The 21,768-nt window shown below is 43.2% G+C and overlaps 1 protein-coding gene across 3 annotated transcripts in view; it reads right to left on the bottom strand.

Annotated features, from left to right (window-relative positions):
- Positions 1–3,237: 3,237 nt before the first annotated feature.
- Positions 3,238–21,768, bottom strand: part of LOC134075214 (integrin beta-1-like) — a 36,107-nt gene continuing 17,576 nt past the window's right edge. Inside the window, exons 6-12 of one of the 3 annotated variants that reach the window (XM_062530748.1) lie at positions 15,814–16,010; positions 13,648–13,886; positions 12,876–13,098; positions 12,300–12,532; positions 8,005–8,035; positions 7,516–7,585; positions 3,238–3,551 (exon numbers count right to left, since the gene is read on the bottom strand). In XM_062530748.1, the coding sequence (XP_062386732.1) occupies positions 3,462–3,551; positions 7,516–7,585; positions 8,005–8,035; positions 12,300–12,532; positions 12,876–13,098; positions 13,648–13,886; positions 15,814–16,010 (1,083 nt within the window). In that variant the 3' untranslated portion in view covers positions 3,238–3,461. The remainder of the gene's footprint in view (positions 3,552–7,515; positions 7,586–8,004; positions 8,036–12,299; positions 12,533–12,875; positions 13,099–13,647; positions 13,887–15,813; positions 16,011–21,768) is intronic. The other 2 variants (XM_062530749.1, XM_062530750.1) reach the window with 2 other exon arrangements.

Genomic DNA, 21,768 nt, shown 5'->3' with positions numbered 1-21,768 from the left:
CATTGAACCAACAAAGTAAATGCACAAATAGGATTTTGTGTAATTACCTCCACCAAGGAAGGTATGTTTTCATCAGTGTCTGTCTGTCTGTCTGCAAAATAACTCAAAAAGTTCTGGATGGATTTCGATGAAATTGTCAGGGAAGGTCTGAAATGTCCCAAGGACGAAACATTTTGGGAGTGATCCGTAACACCGTCTGGATCCAGGAGGCGGTTATGTTTTCACTTGGCGGAGGTCTGCACTAGAGTTCTTAACGGCTCGGGTCAGCCCGACAAACCCGACGGGACGCGCGGGTTCGGGTCGAAAATATAAGCAGATGACTCGGGTCGGGTCGGTCCTCGAGCTTAATATTTTCTGCTCAGTGAAAAAAAAAAAAAAAAATCATTGCTGCTGTTTACCGCGAATCATCATGAATTTCTCCTTGGGGATCAATAAAGTATCTATCTATGGCCTACCGAAAGTCTGGCTGCTGCATGCAACATGCATGCAATCATGGAGCGGGGGCAGACGTGACGCTACTGCGTTGGGAGATGGAAGGACAGAGCTTGCAGGAACTCTGCCATGTGTGTTGCACCAACATTTGTGACTCTCCACGGCAAAACCAGTCGCTTGTCGCAACAGGCGTTTCTGAGAAAAATGACCATTTATGTTACTTGTGCTAAAATCGTGGATTTTTTTTGTGTGTTTTGAAACAGTGGGAGGTCTACACTGTACAGCCGTGAATACATTTCACCGAAAAACGTACCTTTTCTAGTCTAAAAACGTGAGTTTCTTGAGGTGAGAAATTCAATTCCAGCAGAAGTTAGTCTCGTTTTTGCCGCTCTATTCCAATATTTACGGTAAATGCACTCATTGACAACCACCAAGCTATCCGCGTGCTGTAAATACAAGTAAGTACCGGAAATCTTAAAATAGCGGCGACCTTACAAAGCGTTCGTGAGTGTTGAGCCGACGGTTAACTTCAGAGACAGATTTCTCCGTTTTTCTCTTGGCATGACAGGATGAACTGAACTCCTTTGAACGTTTATATTTCAGTAATATGACATTCAATTCATTAGATATAGGTATCGTTTTGAAGGTTAATTATACCCCTTCGTGAAAACTTAATAACTATGATTTTGAAAATTTGAACAATGTGACTGATTTTGCCGTGGAAGGTCAAATTTTTATGAGTTCCTATGCAAGTTCTAAGAAGCCGTCTCCTTGAACAAAATAAAAAGGCAGTAGATTGTTGTTGGGCTATAACCTACGTCTTCGTGAATATAACAACTCATTGCCATCATAGTGAAGCGTGTATGAAGCGGTTATTGAAATATCATGCTCTGTGGATGATTCTGCCTTTTTTATAGCAAGAACAGTAAGTTTCCCCATTTATATCATGTCTCTGTTGTGGAAAATATCGTTTCACTTGGTTTTTACGTGGGTTAGGTAGGCTAGGCAACTGCACATAATTGTGCCCTTAACGACCTATAGGATAACATGGGAAAACTCGACCGCCGGCGTCGGGCCGCGGGCCGGGTTCGGGTAGATAATTCATATTTATGTGTCGGGTTACATCGGGCTCGGGCTTTGAAAGGCATGGTCTGGGTCGGGTCGGGTTGTAATTTTCAGGCCCGTTGAGAACTCTAGTCTGCACTCTCTGAGTGCTTTTCTAGTTATCCATATTTTGTGTAGTCAGTCTACAGTATATCAGAACACCTGACATACAATCCAAACAGTCTCTACAAGAAACCTCAGAGCGTTACATTTCATTTGAGACCAAGATATTTTACCAAGAAATGTACAATTGACCAGGGGCCGGTTTCCCGATAACGTTCACTCTTAGCGAGCTACGAACACTCCAAAGGTATAACTTACCAAAGTTGTTCACCTTTATAGTCGTGGTTCCCGAACTATCACTTAGGAGTCTTCTTACGAAAAGCTCCTTACGTCCGACGTATAAGGCACTGTCCACCATGAAGGTGCTGAATTAGGTGACATCGATTGCTCAGAAATCGATTTTTTATTTCACACGGAGGCTTGACAGACTTATGAAAGCGTTCGTTGCACCAAAAAACATTGCTTATAATAGCCTATCGCCCCCACAACATTCACGCAACTTCAACGTGGATGAACTTATTAGCACACAATGATAAAAAAAGTAGTCTAGAAATTAAATGATCTACGTCCGCCAAGTAGGTTATGTTTTCATCTGGGTTAGTTTGTTGGTGTGTTAGTTTGTTTCCCGCATGGATAAAAAGATTCGAACGCTTCATGTTTGAAAGCAGAGGTCTGCGCTCTCTGAGTGCTTTTCTAGTTTGTTTGTTTGTTTGTTTGTTTGTCCGTTTGTTTGCAAGATAGGCTAACTCTAAAAGTTAAAGATGGATTTCGATTAAATTTCCAGGGAAGATCTGAAATGACCCAAGGAAGAAACTATTTAATTTTGTGAGTGATTCGTATCACCGTCTGGATGCAGGAGGCGTAGGCTACATGTGTTTGCTTGGGGGAGGTTTGTGCTTTTCTAGTTGAAATAGGCTATGTAGACTTTTTTTTTTAATCACAGCTGATTGACCAACATCCTCATCCAGTATTGTGTGCCTCTGGTTAACATTAAACATGACAGCAAGCCCGCACATTAGGTCTAAACATTGTAGGACGGTGGGGGGAAGCAAAGAATAAAGCACTTTTAATTATTTTCAAATGCGTGCACGTTTCATATTTGTATGAAAACATTTCCAGAAACTATTTTCTAAATTAGCATACTTACATAAAGTCATTAGCGAACCAAAATAGTGATTTTGTATCATATGAGTTGCATGCGTAACGGAAATTGCTGTAGGGTACAGTGGCGGCGACTAGCGTCGCGAGTCGAAACATTGCTAAGGTGCAGCTAAGAGAGATCTGAGAGTGCTCCAGACCACTCTTACCAACGAACGACGTGCGAAAGACATTCGTAGCAAAGAAGCTTTCGGGAAATGTGTGAGGTACTTAAGGTAGAGCTTAAGATAGAGGTTACAAACATGTCGTTAAGAAGGCTTCGGGAAACCGGCCCCTGTTCAATACATAAAAAGTATACAATCTAGCTAAGTAAACACCCCTATAGAGCACATTCTCTTTCAGTCATGGACACATTAACATTAAGATCTAATTCAACATTCAACAATGTTTTGTCATCACCCACAGAAAACCAAAATAGCTACTTATTTATAATTCTTATTTATTTATTTAACATCATCTTATGACATAAGCGACACAGGGATGTGTGTGTGCTGATGCTGATGTGCGTGTTCATGTGTGTGTGTGTGCTGAAGTTTCCCATATTCAACAAAAATATTTGAAATATATGTTCACAATATATTTTTAAATATATGTAAATATTTGAAATTGGCCCCAACAAATACATTTGTGACATTTACACATTTCAATATATTTTTTCTGTATAGGTTGTATATGTGTGTGTGTGTGTGTGACGTGTGTGTGTGTCAGTGCCTGTAATCTATGCCGTATGGACTCTTCCCTTCAAAATCGCCATCTGAACATGGACATGTCTGGCCATCTGACTTCAGCACATTCTGAGGAAAAAAAGGAATTATGGGACATGTAGTCAAAAACAACTCTCTATCTCAGCTGTTACAAATAGTGGAACTTTTCCTAAAAGTGTGTGTGTGTTTGTATACAAAACTCAGCAGCCAGGCTCTTGACGAAATCTAAATCTAGAGAACACATCACCCCAGTTCTGGCCAATCTACATTAGTTGCTGGTAGGTTTTAGGATCAAACTGTTTCAACTAGGCCTGTTAGATTAATCGTGTAATGGCCTAGGGAACCATACAATGAGGGAGGATGGAGGCGTGATATGTTTAGACAATAAATTGTGGTTTATTAACCAAATTACGAGGAAATAATACCTTAACAAAACCGTAGATAGATAGGCAGCGATCAGTGGTCAGTGGTGAGGTGCGGTCGATGTTGCGTGTAGGTAATGTAGTGTGTGCGTGTTGCATGTTACTATCAATCAAATAATAACTAAAGGCAGGCGCAGCAGCAGGCGCAGCCCGGCGTTTGGGCCATGGAGGTATTATATAAACTGGAGAGAGGGTCTAAGTCCTGCCCCCATTCTAGCCTAGCATGGGCCCCATGGCCCATGCTAGGCTAGCTACTTCAGCCAAAAAAGTTTGAAATTGGCCGCAGCCATCTTTGAGAAAATAGCGTTCCATGGGTGTTCAGTTTCGTCACCAGCTAGAATGAGCCAATTAGGTTCCACGTTACAACGAGACAACGTAAGGTACATCGTTGATGAAGATTGGAGAGTGAGAGAAGGTGTTCGTGAACACGCTCCTATCGTTACAGGTGCAAATGTATTTAATTATTTGAGTTGGGATGGTGGTGGAGAAGTTTGCCCCTTGTCTCGAAATCCTATAATGTGATATACAGTCATGGTTGAAATTGTTGGCACCCATGCTAAAGTTGACTAAAAAGGGGAATATCAAATCATCTTTTGGAAATTGATTTTAATGGCTTAAGTAATAAAATTAGGAAAAATCCAACCTTTAAGGACACCAATTTTCTTTGTGAAAGATTATTGTATCATAAATAAATAAATGTTCTTCCCAAAATACAGAGGTCAAAAAGATTGGCACCCCTATGTAACCCTATGGGAATTTAACACATAGGGTTAGGCAGTTTTTTATTTTTAAAGGCCACGTATTTCATGGATCCAGGATACTATGCATCCTGATAAAGTTCCCTTGGTCTTTAGAACTAAAATTGACCCACATCATCACACATCCTTCACCATACCTAGAGATAGGCATGGTGTTTTGTTCAGTTTTCTTCAGTTAGCCTATTAGCCTGTTTGATGCTCACTGAACTCAATGCTAATCAAACAAGCTAATAGGCTAACTGAACAAAACTGAAAAAAACACCATGCCTATCTCTAGGTATGGTGAAGGGTGTGTGATGATGTGGGTCAATTTTAGTTCTAAAGACCAAGGGAACTTTATCAGGATGCATAGTATCCTGGATCCATGAAATAAGTGGCCTTTAAAATAAAAAAAACTGCCTAACCCTATGTGTTAAATTCCCATAGGGTTACATAGGAGTGCCAATATTTTTGACCCCAGTATTTTGGGAAGAACATTTATTTATTTATGATACATTATTCATTCACAAAGAAAATTGGTGTGTCCTGAAAGGTTGGATTTTTCCTAATTGTATTACTTAAGCCATTAAAATCAATTTCCAAAAGATGATTTTATATTCCTCTTTTTAGTCAACTTTAGCATGGGGTGCCAACAATTTCAAACATGACTGTATGTCATGATATAATAAACATGGCGAGTCAATGTTGAGCAAGAATTCACTTAGCATACACATAAATATGATCCCCACAGTAAATGCTTTGAACTGACTGTAGCCTAGGATGTTATGTGCGCAATAGGCTGTGTCTACCCGACGAAAATGACTCTTAATAAGTAGACATGGGATGTAAGAAACGTGTGGATACCTGATATTTGTGCTATGTGCTGCACCCAGCGTGAATTTGCAGCTTAAAGGGATATTCCGCCATTTGTGGAAATACGCTCATTTTCCACCTTCCCTCGAGCAAAACAATCGATATTTACCTTGTTCCCGTTCATCCAGCCATTCTGTGAGTCTGGCGATACAACTTTTAGCTTCAGCCTAGCATAGATCATTGAATCGGATTAGACCATTAGCTTCTCGCCTGCTAGCTTCATGTTTAAAAGTGACATTTCTGGTAATTTTCCCATTTAAAACGTGTGTCCGCTCAAGTTAGAAAGTGCAATAAGACCAACTGAAAATGAACCCTGCCGTTTTTCTAGGCTGATTTGACATGGAACTACATTCTCATCTGGCGTAATAATCAAGGCAACTTGCAGCTACTGGCACTACTACTGCTTGATGTCTATGGGGACTATTTTCAGATGCTGCGTACGATATCACTGCGCCTATGGTACGTTTGCAAGTTGCCTTGATTATTACGCCAGATGAGAGTGTAGTTCCATGTCAAATCAGCCTAGAAAAACGCCAGGTTTCATTTTCAGTTGGTCTTATTGCACTTTCTAACTTGAGGAGACACGTTTTAAATGGGAAAATTATCAGAAATCTTAGTCACTTTTAAACATGAAGCTAGCAGGCGAGAAGCTAATGGTCTAATCCGATTCAGTGATCTATGCTAGGCTGAAGCTAAAAGTTGTATCGCCAGACTCACAGAATGGCTGGATGAACGGGAACAAGGTAAATATCGATTGTTTTGCTCGAGGGGAGGTGGAAAATGAGTGCATTTCCAAAAATGGCGGAATATCCCTTTAAACCTACATTTGTAGACAGACGAAATGAAGCCAACGCATATTATAGGATAGAAGCGCGCATCCATGTGTTGTGTTTCGAGCAGCATGCATTTTAAAGGGATAGTTCGGGTTTTAAGACACAAAGTTATATGGGTTCCCTGTCAGCAACGTTGTGCATCAGCACTGACTTACCCCCCGACAGCGTCCTGTGAGCCGAGATCCAGCCGGTTTTTGATCGTTTTTGATGCTGAATAAAGTAGTCCGGCAAGTTTCTGGGGTCACGAAAGTAAAGTGTTTTTCTTCTCAAAACCATATGCGTTCAACAGAGTGATATATTTGCACCACAAAAACGTTGTCCAGCTGTCAGTAGCGCGCAGTGATAGGAATCGCGAAAAATAAGTAAGTGATAACGAGGTTAGAATTTTTCCTGGACAACGTTTTTGTGGTGCAAATATATCACTCTTTTGAACGCATATGGTTTTGAGAAGAAAAACACTTTACTTTCGTGACCCCAGAAACTTGCCGGACCACTTTCTTCAGCATCAAAAACCGGCTGGATCTCGGCTCACAGGACGCTGTTGCGGGGTAAGTCAGTGCTGATGCACAACGTTGCTGAAAGGGAACCCATATAACTTTGTGTCTTAAAACCCGAACTATCCCTTTAAGTCTGCTATCACTGTCGGAAACTTTTGCCGTTATCTACTGTAGGCTATGTGACCCCACAACGCTGTGTTGTTATGAACTACAGGTAGGAACTGCAGCTGAACGTTTTAAAATAGTCCTCATAGCCTACACGACAGTGAGTAGGTTAATAATTGCTTTGCATTTCCTAAAATATCTTATAATACCTTGCCAACTCGTACATAGTCTAATGCAAATAATAGTAACCTATAAGAACAACATTTGCTTTTTTCTTTTATTCACAAAGCCTGGTATACAGTCTAATCCACAGGCATTACGTCAAGTATCGGTAACTTAATCCAAGTCGTCAGTCCTTTTATTTATGTCTTCTAGAATGCGTAATCAACATGGACGCGCGAGGATACTCGTGCTCAACACCAAACTCGTGCATGAGTTGTCATCTACCAATCAGCATGCAAAAACTGGTGCCGGACGTTGCAACCATGTAACGCCATTTTTTTTTTTTAAATGTCGGCGGCCAAATGCCATGGTAACTGGCTGAAGCGAACCCTCCAAATCCTGACCCCCTGATTTGGCCTACATACCAAAATCAAGAGAAAGACTGCTGGAATCCGGAGCACCGCGGACCTGGCGACCCCGCCCACCTCATCAGTCCTAATTGGGAGGAGACAGAGACAGACACAGCAAGGCCTTGCGGCCATCACACCTCCCCCCATAAAAGAAATCCACCGGATTTCCAATGAGGTCAGGACAGGACCCAACTACGAATCCAACAAACATTAACATAATACAATACCAAATACATCTGCAGAATCAAACACCATAAAATTACAGTGTCAATAGGTAGTTCACCCATGTAGGCCTACAACTTCGCTCAATTACCCGACACCATTAACTCATCATCACCAGTGCCACAATCACCAACTTTACAGTTGGATCTGTAGATCTCAGCATTACGTTACCACCAGCAATATTGACTACATAATTCATCCATCATTCCATGAAAAAGTCACATCTACCTTTTCAGGACTAAAATAATTCCCCTCCATCCATTACTCAGCCCATAACCTCACCAGCATCTCCAAGGCTCCAATATTCCGGCGCCTGGAACACGGACAAGACAAGACAAGAGATTGCAGAAATAACAAAACGTACATGTCAGACACACTAGGGAGCAAGAGCAAGTGACAGCGCGTCCGCAACAACGTTCTCTTTGCCTTTGATGTGTCTAATGTGCAGATTGTATGGCTGGAGAAAAAGACTCCAGCACATCAATCTCTGGTTTGGGTTCTGAAGCGAGTGAAGGAAAGTTAATGGATTATGGTCGCTGTAGATGACTATGGGAGTTGGGCTACCTCCAAGGTAGACTTCAACATTTTGTAAAGCCCAAATTAACGCCAATGCTTGCATGGGTGAGACAGATGTTGCAACACATGTACTAGAGCAATTAGCGCTGTCCCTGCTCGGTGCTGCCAGCACCGAACTAGGAGCAGAGCTCAAGTCCGTTTGAACGAACGGCAACTCAACTTTGCCAACACGATAACGGTCAAAATACGGCTTAAGCAGATTGGCGTGACACAGTTGCGTCCGCCTCTTCTTATCCGGCGTGGCCACTACATAATTGTCATTTTTCTCTTGGCGAATCACTGTATATGGCCCTGCACATTTAGCTTGGAATGGAGAGTGTATGACCGGTAAGAGAACCATGACCTGGTCTCCCGGCTTGAAAGAACGACACACAGCCTTCCGATCATACACCTGTTTCATTTTCACTTGCGCCGTTTGCAGTTTGACGCCTGAACCCATTAACATAATCGGTTAGAGACCAAGCACAGTATGACCAAACACGAGTTTGTTTGGGCTATACCCGATACTCGCCTGAGTAACTTCCCTAATCGCCAACAGTAACCAGGCGAGGCCGTCTTCCCAATCCCTGCCTAATTGCACACAATATGCTCTCAGCATGGACTTGTACGTTTGATGAAAACATTCCAAGACCCCTTGACTCTAAGGGTGTCGAGCCGACGATTTATTATGTTGGATCTTTAACAAGAGCAGTATTTGTGAGAATGTTTTAGACGTGAAATTTGTGCCACGATCTGACTGTATTACCTTAGGCAGGCCAAATATAGAAATGAATTGGGAAAGTCCTTTAACCACAGGCTTGACCTTGGGAAAGCGCTTTAACCACAGGCTTGACCTTGATTGAACGCAGTGCACACGCTGCGGGATAACGTGTCATTTGACACGTAACTATAAGCAGGTACATGCAACCAGTCTTTGAACGAGGTAAAGGTCCGACACAATCAATCACAAGACTTTCAAAAGGTTTAGGTGTGGGAGTTATCGGCCGAAGCGGTACAGGCTTAATGGTCTGGTTGGGCTTACCAGTTAATTGACAAACATGACAGGTATTTATGTGGGAAGCGATCTCTCGTTTAATACGAGGCCAATAGCAGTAGCGCAGAATCCTGTCATACGTCTTTTTAATACCCATATGACCCGCATCATCATGGGCAGTCGTCAACACCATTTTACGCATTTTACCATTTTACGCAATGACGAAGGCACTACCACCTGCCAACCACAATCATCTGGAAGTCCACTGCGCTGTGGGCATCTACGCATTAACACATCGTCTCTAACCACATAACCATACATATCATTCTTAGTGTCGCTCACCTTAGCATATAGAGGCTGTAAAGTTGTGTCAGATTGTTGCGCAACGATCAGCTGCTTACGTGGGATTGAATCAGGCAAACCAGGCAGTGGTGGCATCACAGGAATATCACCATCACCTGCTTTGGCTACCGCACGCGAAGCAGAGCGAGTCACGACACTCACGGGGGACACAGGGAGTTTCACTCACATCAAAAAGAGATCACAAGTTAGGTTCACAATCACTGTCAAGATCAGGCGACACTTTGGCCCAAACTCGACACTTGGCTAGCCCTTTACTGAGAATCATGGCAGTGCCATGTAACGGGAGTGCGGGACGCACACCCACCAGCACCTCACCTTGGACCAAGTCAGAGTCTATATACACTCTGTGCAGGGGTACCGACAAAACAGTGAGGTTAATTCCACACACAGAAACAGACTGACCAGAATCTGAGACAAAACCGTAGATAGATAGGTAGTGATCAGTGGTCAGTGGTGAAGTGCGGGCGTGTGTTGCGTGTAGGTAATGTAGTGTGTGCATGTTGCATGTTACAATGAATCAAATAATAGCTAAAGCTAAAGCAGCAGCAAGCGCAGCCCGGCGTTTGGCCTACATGCCAAAATCAAGAGAGACTGCTGGAATCGGAGCACCATATAGGCCGCGGACCTGGCAACCCCGCCCACCTCATCAGTCCTAATTGGGAGGAGACAGAGACAGACACAGCAAGGCCTTGCGGCCGTCACAAATCGATTTTAAATCGTAGTCGCGATTAGGTATATAGGGCAATGTTAAAAACGAGAAATCGGAAAATCGATTTCTCACTTTAACTTGGGTAATTACAGTACTTATGTTGCAAGTGTTGATTTTTGTCTCTTGGATTAAAACTGTATTTTTTCAAGCTTTATTTATTTTTCAAGTTTTGCACTTCATTCATTTTTGTTTAATCAAGGGACTGGACACACAATAAATGTAAAAGTGAGGCTTTTCTCTTAATCCCAAAGGGATTGTTTTCTTTTGTTTACAAGAGGTCTACAGGAAAAGCAAGATGGCAAAAGTTCAATAATTTTTCTTAATACTAATCCCTTATGGGAGTTTTTGTTAAATAGGAGCAGGGTTTGCACTTAAATCCCAATGAGGAAATTATTTGCAAAATGTTCAATGAAAAACAGCATATTTGAAATAATGTCTTTGCCTTTTGTCATTTCACAATTTTTTTTTTTCAGATTGAGAGAAGAAAATCAGGATTTTATTTTTGGGCAAAATCGAACAGCCCTAGTTTCAACATCATTTGTGTGTGAGGGCACGCAGTAACTGTGTGTGTGTGTGTGTGTGTGTGTGCGTGTGTGCACTGTGCATGTGTGTGTGTTTCTGAGTGAACGCATGTATATGTGTGTGCACTGTGCATGTGTGTGTGTGTGTGTGTGTGTGTGTGTGTTTCTGAGTGTGCACTGTGTGTGTGTGTGTGTGTGTGTGTGTGTGTTTCTGAGTGAATGCATGTATACGTGTGTGCTTCTGGATGCATGTGTGTGTGTGTGTGTGTGTGTGTGTTTCTGAGTGAATGCATGTATATGTGTGTGCACTGTGCATGTGTGTGTGTGTGTGTGTTTCTGAGTGAACGCATGTATATGTGTGTGCACTGTGCATGTGTGTGTGTGTGTGTGTGTGTTTCTGAGTGTGCACTGTGTGTGTGTGTGTGTGTGTGTGTGTGTGTTTCTGAGTGAATGCATGTATACGTGTGTGCTTCTGGATGCATGTGTGTGTGTGTGTGTGTGTGTGTGTGTTTCTGAGTGAATGCATGTATATGTGTGTGTGTGTGTGTGTTTCTGAGTGAATGCATGTATATGAGTGTGCACTGTGCATGTGTGTGTTTCTTTTTTTTTTTAAAGTCTATTTTTTGGGCTTTTGTGCCTTTAATGTTGACAGGACAGTAGAGAGAGACAGGAAGTGAATGGGTGAGAGAGTCGGGGTGGGATCCGGAAAGGACCTCGGGGCGGGAATCGAACCCGGGTCGCCGGCGTGCGGTGCAGGTGCCCCAGCCAGTTGCGCCACGGCTGGGGCCGCATGTGTGTGTTTCTGAGTGAATTCACATATACGTGTGTGTTTCTGGATGCATGTGTGTGTGTGTGTGTGTGTGTGTGTGTGTGTGTGTGTGTGTGTGTGTGTGTGTGTGTGTGTGTGTGTGTGTGTGTGTGTGTGTGTGTGTGTGTGTGTTTCTAAGTGAATGCATGTATACGTGTGTGTGTCTGGATGCATGTGTGTGTGTGTGTGTGTGTGTGTTTCTGAGTGAATGCATGTATATGTGTGCACTGTGCATGTGTGTGTGTTTCTGAGTGAATGCATGTATATGTGTGTGCACTGTGCATGTGTGTGTGTGTGTGTGCTTCTGAGTGAATGCATGTATACGTGTGTGTTTCTGGATGCATGTGTGTGTGTGTGTGTGTGTGTGTGTGTGTCTGGATGCATGTGTGTGTGTGTGTGTGTGTGTGTGTTTCTGAGTGAATGCATGTATATGTGTGTGCACTGTGCATGTGTGTGTGTGTGTGTGCTTCTGAGTGAATGCATGTATATGAGTGTGCACTGTGCATGTGTGTGTGTGTGTGTGTGTTTCTGAGTGAATGCATGTATGTGTGTGTTTCTGGATGCATGTGTGTGTGTGTGTGTGTGTTTCTGAGTGAATGCATGTATGTGTGTGAGGACACTCAGTACCTGCCGTCTCCACCACGTGGACGGCCTTGGTGCCGTCGTCCTTGCTGGTGTAGGTGAAGTAGAACCAGCAGTCGTTGGCATCGCGCTCTTTGCAGTGGGAGATGAGAGGCGCAGACCCAGGCTGTGGGAGATCAGCACGGCTCTTCACCTTCTCCAGGTGGAAATACATGCAGTCACGCTCACACGTCTCCTTCTTCTCACCTGTACCGAAGGCACGGCACTGCACACACTCCCTACACACACACACACACACACACACACACACACACACACACACACAATATAGTTTTACTGTTGAACACACAGTAAAGTAAAGCGCATGTACTGCTGACACTGTTGTGCATGACTGCTTTTGGTTTCAGATAAGAGAGGAAGACAGTGAGGGGGAATTATCCAGACATCAGCACCAGGAGAGGATGTCTACATGGTAAAGCAGAAAGAAACAATGCCTTGAATGTGTTTCTGTGTGTGTGTGAGAAAGAGTGTGTGTGTGTGTGTGAGATGGAGAGTGTGTCTGTGCAGTTCCACATATGATGGGTATGTGAGAGAGAAAGAGGGAGAGAGAGAGACACTCACTTGTGCTCTGTACACACGCCCGGACAGGTGGGACACACTTCACAGGTGCGTCCTTGGTACTTGGGGTCAGTGCACTTACACACTCCACACTCACAGGTGCCGCGGCCGTTACAGATCTGCTTGTTCTTGGCCAGACAGGTGGAGGTGTCCAGAGAGCAGTCGCAAGCGCTGCCCGTGTAGTTAGCATCACAGAAGCAGACGCGACATTCACAGCGCCCGTGGCCTGCACACAGAAGTAGAGTTAAACACACACACACACACACACACACACACACGAGTACATATACATGCTAGCCTCCAGAGCTTGTTGTCTGAGCGGTCACAGGCGCAGTTAGACGCACTTGTGTCCACTCACTCACACACACTCACTCACACACACTCACCAGCTTGTTGTTGGAGTGGTCACAGTTGAAGTTAGACACACACACTCACACACACTCACCTCCGCAGGGCTTGTTGTTGGAGCGGTCACAGTTGAAGTTAGACACACACACTCACACACACTCACCTCCGCACAGCTTGTTGTTGGAGAGGTCACAGTTGAAGTTAGACGCACACACTCACACACACTCACCTCCGCAGGGCTTGTTGTTGGAGCGGTCACAGTTGAAGTTAGACACACACACTCACACACACTCACCTCCGCACAGCTTGTTGTTGTAGCGGTCACAGTTGAAGTTAAACGCACACACTCACACACACTCACCTCCGCAGAGCTTGTTGTTGGCGCGGTCGCAGTTGAAGTTAGACACACACACTCACACACACTCACCTCCGCAGAGCTTGTTGTTGGAGCGGTCGCAGTTGAAGTTGTCACACTCGCAGTATTTGCCGCTGTAGCGCTCCTCAGGGTTCTCCCTCTTCTTGCACTCGCACGTGCCGCACACACAGTCGCCGTTGTTGCTGCAGATGTCCGTGCCGTTCTCCATGCGGCAGCTGGCGTCCAGGTCTTCCGTCCGCACCTCGTCTGTGCTGCACTCACACTTCTGACCAATGCGCCCCTCATTACAGCTGACACACACACACACACTTCTGTCAGTTCTTTCTGTTGTGATGTTCTGAAGTCATCTGGTCTCATCAATAAATATGGATAAGTTATTTACATCAATAACATAAGCGAACCCAGGAAAAATGTGTGCAATCAGGGATGGGCAGTATTTATGAGACATGTTTTTAAAATACGCATTTCAAATAGTATTTTGTTATTTGTATTTCACTGGGTTGGCTTCATATTTTGTATAAAAAAAACTTCATATGTGACCATTCATAGCGAAATCAGTCGTTTTGCGCACCACGTTATTTTGAGAAAATCAACAATAACAAACTTCCGGGTTAAAATGTTGAATTTCATGTTTTCGCATAATTTGACTGTATACAGTCCCTGCGGCAGCTGGCGTCCATGTCCTCCTCATTACAGCTGACACACACACACACACACACACACACACACACACACACACACACACACACACACACACACACACACACACACACACACACACACACACACACACACACACACACACACTCACACTAACTACTTTATTTATGTCCGCAATTTATACACTGCAAAAAGTGATATCTTGCCAAGTGTTATAATCTTATATCAAGATTAAGAAAAATCTCATTTGCATTGTTTTTAGCATAAACATACTTACTTTGAGCTTTCTTGTTAGATTATTTGACTTAAAATAAATCAAAGTGCTCTTAAATTAAGACATACTGTAAAAAACAAGCATATTTATCTGCCAATGGAACAACAACATTTTGCCTTAATTTAAGATGAGATTTTATACCTATATAACTATCAGTATGGGTCTCTCACACTGGAAATGAATGAACACAAGGTTCACAAAGGGTTGATCAAACAAAACAGACAAAGCTGAAAGATGTAGCAAATTTATGCGAAAACTACACTAAAGGTGATGCTCAGGTTCAGACAAAAATAGATGACTAATGAATTAATTAGTGATGAAAAAACATTAACTTGTGGCAAATAGATGTTTTAGTAACAAGTAACAAATATTAACAAAGGGTTAATTCATGACTAGTTTGCTATTTATTAAGGACCCTTATTATGGAGTGTTACCGTTATATATTACTAATATGAATGATGAAAAACAAACATTAACTTGTGGCAAATATATATTTTAGTAACAAATATTAACAAAGGGTTAGTTAATGACTAGTTTGCTATTTATTAAGGAGCCTTATTATGGAGTGTTACCCAATTTATCTTAAATCCTAAATCTCATCTCAAATTAAGGCACATTTTTCTTGTAGATTATAACACTTTTTGCAGTGTAATGAATGTGCATCAGGACATGCATGTTACAGATACAGAACATTGCTAAGGCATGATCCACCAATGTGGGTCTGATGACAATTCAAACAGCAGATTTACGGATACACACAACACCTTCTTCATATATGCCGACTTCCAGTAATGGAGGATATTGAGCAGTATTTGGCCATTTGCTTTGCCCCCCTTTTATTTATTTATTTATTTGATCTTATTTGTATTGTTTTTTAACTATGGCTGCAAGGTAGGCAACCTCTTAAAGTGTGTGTGTGTGATCTGTACTGTACTATTGCTGCACAACAAATTGCCCTATTGGGGGACAAATAAAGCAACTTACTACTTACTTACTAGCACTACAAAAGTAACGTGCATCATTGCTCGTTGCCAGAGTATCTTAGTCTGGCTATCACCACACTAAGCTCAGTCTTTTAAGATTGAACATTAGTCTGGGGAGTCTGCACTTCATTTCTACAGCAGAAGAGGCGTGATCAATGGGCATCGTTCAAATGACTCTGTACGCTTGGATAGTCCTTCAACCAAACCTCGTACACACTGTTGTGTGTCTCAGTATAAGCACACATTTGTGGTGTGTGTGTGTGTGTGTGTGTGTGTGTGTGTGTGTGTGCGTGTGCCTACCGGCAAATCCCACATTCATAGGTGCCTCTTCCTGCGCACGCTGGGCTGTTTTTGACGCCCTTATTGTGGCAGTCACACTCGCAGATGAAGTTGAGCTGCACCTCCACCTCCTCAGTCAAGCCCTGCATCTTGATCCTCACCGTCTCCGTCTTGTTGGACGGGCAACCCTTAGACGTGATGGCCACATCAAACGTCACCTGCAGGGACAGAGACGATCAGAGACACTACAGCGCTACAGCGGCAAATACTGCGAGTGTGACAACTTCAACTGCGACCGCGCCAACAACAAGCTCTGTGGAGGTGAGTGTGTGTGAGTGTGTGCGTCTAACTTCAACTGTGACCGCGCCAACAACAAGCTCTGCGGAGGTGAGTGTGTGTGAGTGTGTGCGTCTAACTTCAACTGTGACCGCTCCAACAACAAGCTCTGCGGAGGTGAGTGTGTGTGAGTGTGTGCGTCTAACTTCAACTGTGACCAATCCAACAACAAGCTCTGCGGAGGTGAGTGTGTGTGAGTGTGTGTGTCTAACTTCAACTGTGACCAATCCAACAATAAGCTCTGCGGAGGTGAGTGTGTGTGAGTGAGTGCACACAAGTGCGTCTAACTGACACTGACACTTCTGTTCTCACTGTCCAACAACACAAAGTGAAACAGGTTCTCAAAGCAGTGAATCCCAGGAAGGCTGCTGGCCCTGATGGAGTACCTGGGAAGGTACTTAGAGCATATTGTAATGAACTCTCTGCTGTCTTTACCACCATTTTCAACTTCAATCTCTCGCTCAGGCCATTGTCCCATCCTCTCTGAAATCAGCAACCATCATCCCCATACCCAAGAAATCATCACCAAACAGTCTAGCAGACTACAGACCCGTGGCCCTGCATGTTCTACAGCAGACAAAAAATCTTTACAGAGAATCATAAAAAATGCAGAAAAAATCATTGGTTGCCCCCTCCCCCCCTGTCAGATATTGCACTCAGTTGCACTCTTTCAAGAGCCAAGAACATCATCAAGGACAATACTCATCCTGGCCACCATTTATTTCAACTGTTACCTTCTGGTAGCCGTTATAGGTCCATACAATCCAGTACCACAACATTTAAAAATAGCTTCTTTCCAAACGCAATAGTCTCCCTAAACAAACAATAGCTAAACCCAGCCACCTAGTGTCACTTCTTGCACTTTAATAGTTGCACTCTGACCATTGCTCTGTTTACTCTTTTATTGTGTCTTATATGTGTTTGTGTGTTTTTATGTCTTATAATGATTATTTATTGTATGTGTGCACCCAGTGGAGTAGCGCTCCTAATCTCGTTGTATTGCAAAGTACAATGACAATAAAGGCATTCAATTCAATTCAACTGCGCCTGTGACCGCTCAGACAACAAGCTCTGGAGGCTAGCATGTATATGTACTCGTGTGTGTGTGTGTGTGTGTGTGTGTGTGTGTGTGTGTGTGTGTGTGTGTGTGTGTGTGTGTGTGTGTGTGTGTGTGTGTGTGTGTGTGTGTGCGCGTGTGCGTGTGCGTGTGCCTGTTTAACCCTATGAGCCCTAAGCGGTTTTAAGGGCATTTTCACTACCTCTAGTTAGAAGCATTTATCCTGGTCATTGTGAGTGCCGATCACACATGCTACATATTATGTTTTCAGCACAGTCACACATGTGTGTGTGTGTGTGTGTGTGTGTGTGTGTGTGTGCTACATATGATGTTTTCAGCACAGTCTCGGCCACCCACATCTGCCACAATATCATGTATAAATACTTGCATTGATTTTATTTAGATTTTTAAATAATAAAAATGTAAAAAGCATACTATGCAAATTCTTACATTTCGACGTGTATCTCACCACAACAAAGCTGACAGCTCAACATGATGTGCATGGTTGTGTAGGCCTGACTGTCCTGACAGTGGCAATATAAGAACCATGGTGGAGGTATACTTTGGGGCTGAGCAATTTACAGAAATATGTGGTGTGTGCCTTTCAGAAATAAATGGCAATTTTTATTTAGTGATGAGAAAGGACTTTTTGACACTTTTTGCTCTCCATATTTGTGACACTAGCTGATCTGACCTGACTTGTTTGCGTGGTAGCACACATGACGTGCACAGATGATGATTCTCTATAATATTTTTTACTGCATTGCAATGAAAAAAGTAAAGGCAAAAAAGTGTTTATTTGACAAACAAATTTGGATGCAATATGAGTCTTGAATTGGATACCATACAGCCCAGATAGCAATTTCCTTTGGGCCGGATCCGCATGAAAGCCTTTAGATCCGTATGTAGCGGACCTACGGTATCTGACTGTGGGCCAGATGTGGCCCACACACAATAAGCGGACCCGTATTGCAGATCCGTACAACACAGAATAAGTGGACCCGTGTCACACACAATAAACGGAACCATATTGCAGATCCGTACCACACACAAGAAGTGGACCCGTACCACACACAAGAGGCGGACCCGTATTGCAGATCCGTACAACACAGAATAAGAGGACCCGTGCCACACACACACAATAAAAGGACCCGTATTGCAGATCCGTACCACACACAAGAAGCAGACCCGTACCACACACAAGAGGCAGACCCGTATTCATTGGTTTCATCAGGTCCCTTTGCACAGGTGTATCAATCACCATGCAGTCTGCATTGATAATCAAGGTGCTTCATTTTATACACCTGTGGAAAGGGACCTGATGAAACCCATGAATTGCAGATCCGTATACCACACAACGGTAGAGCGGTAGATAAAACAGAGTGGCGACACTCCCATAGACCTCCGTAGGAAAAAATGGCAGTGCTTTTTCCAGGCTATTTCCTCGTTATAGGACTTTTGGAACTATTTACAGCCAATATCTTAGTCAGTAGTTAATGAGTTAATTTATTACACCTTCCAGCATCTAGAAGTACATCCCACCCTCCTGGAATTCAGCCATTCAGCGCAGGTTTTTTGGAACTTTTGATCGCGTGGCGGCGACATCAAAGCGTGTCGCAACTCTCTCTGCTCTCTCTATGGCTCTGCCACACACAAGAAGCAGACCCGTACCACACACAATAAGCGGACCCGTATTGCAGATCCGTACAACACACAAGAAGCGGACCTGTACGGGTTCGCTTACTGTGTGTGGTACGGATCTGCAATACAGTTCCGCCTCTTATGTGTGGTACGGGTCCGCTTATAGGGCTCGGGATCATGACGTGAAAACTTTGCGGGCACAGCACAGCTAATACTATATTTCTGCTTCTTGTCTTCTGCATCTGAATGAATGGACATCACGTTCAGTGCGCTACCAACATGGCGGCAATATTCCTAGAATGCAAGTCGTGTGCCCGAGCCCTATTGTGTGTGGTACGGATCTGCAATGCGGTTCCGCCTCTTATGTGTGGTATGGGTCCGCTTCTTGTGTGTGGTACGGATCTGCAATGCAGGTCCCATATCACATATGACTTTAAGCAGACATTCACAACATCCCCAACTGGTCACCACTATAAAAAAACTTTGCAGAAGAATTAAGGATGCTTATCACAATTTTATGACTTTATAAACCTCATGGTTTAGATATAAAATATAACCTAGACATTCTCTGATAACTTTAATTATATTTTGTGTAGGCCTACTTTGTTTGCTTGTTTGTTTGCTTTGTCTGCTTCCCAGCATGCATTGCAAATATTAGTTTTGAATTTTGAAACAATGTGGTTGGGATATTTTAGCTTATAGGCTAACCTACTCCACTGATGTTTTGAACAACAACATTACCAGATATGACCATTGACTTAGTAATTTATTAGGGGGGAAATACACCGTAGTCGTGAAAGTATTAGACCTAACCGGGTATAAATATCCAGCTAACTTATCTAGTGATTATGCATCTGGACGTGATCATCAATCTCCAAGCCGCACCCACAGGTAACATAAATAAGTGTGTGAAATGAAATACTAGACGGTAGGCCTAATTGCAAATCATTACTGCATGCCAATTACTGCTTAACAACATTGACAGCTGTTTCACTCACATAACGCCACACGCTTCGTGACAGATTGACTTGGGTAAACTCCATGGCGCAAATGCTAAACGGTGAACAGATAGTTGGGTGAAATTCGATTTTTCCTCTTTTTACGTCGCAGTGACAAAATACGTTTTTTAAAAAGCTCTGAATCATCGCCGGGACGTTATCTTGTTTGTTGGGAGCAGTCTCAGCCCTTATTGCCACCAGATCAGTTAAACGGATCCAAAACAATTTTGGACCGATGTGCGTTTGGACGTCGGATCAGGTCCACTATTCAGATCCGTGCCGGATGGCGTGGTAGGTGTGTTTTGCTATCTGGGACGGACCTGGACGAGTGCAAGTTCATATCTGCCGCAAATCCGTCAAACAGATCCAAATCAATTCTGGACCGATGTGCGTTTGGACGCCGGATCAGGTCCATTATAAAGATCCGTGCCGAATGTTGTGGTACATGTGGCCCAGTTCCGTCCCAGTGCAGTTTTGCTATCTGGGAGGAGTTTGCTAGGATCTCAAAACCGTATGCCTATTATGAACGTGACTTGCCAAAGAGAAACGCATGATAACGTTGGATTATGAACATAGGCTATTATGCCACACAAAAACATGGGGTAAGTGGAACGAAATGAAGTTATTATTTTGCTGTCACTTCGTCTGTTTCATGGCCTATAATGCTGTGTTTGGTATCTGTGGATAGCTCTCCCAGATAGCAAAACTGCACTGGGACGGAACTGGGCCACATGTACCACAACATTCGGCACGGATCTTTATAATGGACCTGATCCGGCGTCCAAACGCACATCGGTCCAAAATTGATTTGGATCTGTTTGACGGATTTGCGGCAGATATGAACTTGCACTCGTCCAGGTCCGTCCCAGATAGCAAAACACACCTACCACGCCATCCGGCACGGATCTGAATAGTGGACCTGATCCGACGTCCAAACGCACATCGGTCCAAAATTGTTTTGGATCCGTTTAACTGATCTGGTGGCAATAAGGGCTGAGACTGCTCCCAACAAACAAGATAACGTCCCGGCGATGATTCAGAGCTTTTTAAAAAACGTATTTTGTCACTGCGACGTAAAAAGAGGAAAAATCGAATTTCACCCAACTAACTATCTGTTCACCGTTTAGCATTTGCGCCATGGAGTTTACCCAAGTCAATCTGTCACGAAGCGTGTGGCGTTATGTGAGTGAAACAGCTGTCAACGTTGTTAAGCAGTAATTGGCATGCAGTAATGATTTGCAATTAGGCCTACCGTCTAGTATTTCATTTCACACACTTATTTATGTTACCTGTGGGTGCGGCTTGGAGATTGATGATCACGTCCAGATGCATAATCACTAGATAAGTTAGCTGGATATTTATACCCGGTTAGGTCTAATACTTTCACGACTACGGTGTATTTCCCCCCTAATAAATTACTAAGTCAATGGTCATATCTGGTAATGTTGTTGTTCAAAACATCAGTGGAGTAGGTTAGCCTATAAGCTAAAATATCCCAACCACATTGTTTCAAAATTCAAAACTAATATTTGCAATGCATGCTGGGAAGCAGACAAAGCAAACAAACAAGCAAACAAAGTAGGCCTACACAAAATATAATTAAAGTTATCAGAGAATGTCTAGGTTATATTTTATATCTAAACCATGAGGTTTATAAAGTCATAAAATTGTGATAAGCATCCTTAATTCTTCTGCAAAGTTTTTTTATAGTGGTGACCAGTTGGGGATGTTGTGAATGTCTGCTTAAAGTCATATGTGATATGGGACCTGCATTGCAGATCCGTACCACACACAAGAAGCGGACCCATACCACACATAAGAGGCGGAACCGCATTGCAGATCCGTACCACACACAATAGGGCTCGGGCACACGACTTGCATTCTAGGAATATTGCCGCCATGTTGGTAGCGCACTGAACGTGATGTCCATTCATTCAGATGCAG

Source organism: Sardina pilchardus, chromosome 2, assembly GCF_963854185.1.
Source record: "Sardina pilchardus chromosome 2, fSarPil1.1, whole genome shotgun sequence".
NCBI classification, from domain to species: domain Eukaryota; kingdom Metazoa; phylum Chordata; class Actinopteri; order Clupeiformes; family Clupeidae; genus Sardina; species Sardina pilchardus.
Note: the sequence above shows the minus strand (reverse complement) of the source record. Positions and strands in the feature narration are given on the sequence as shown.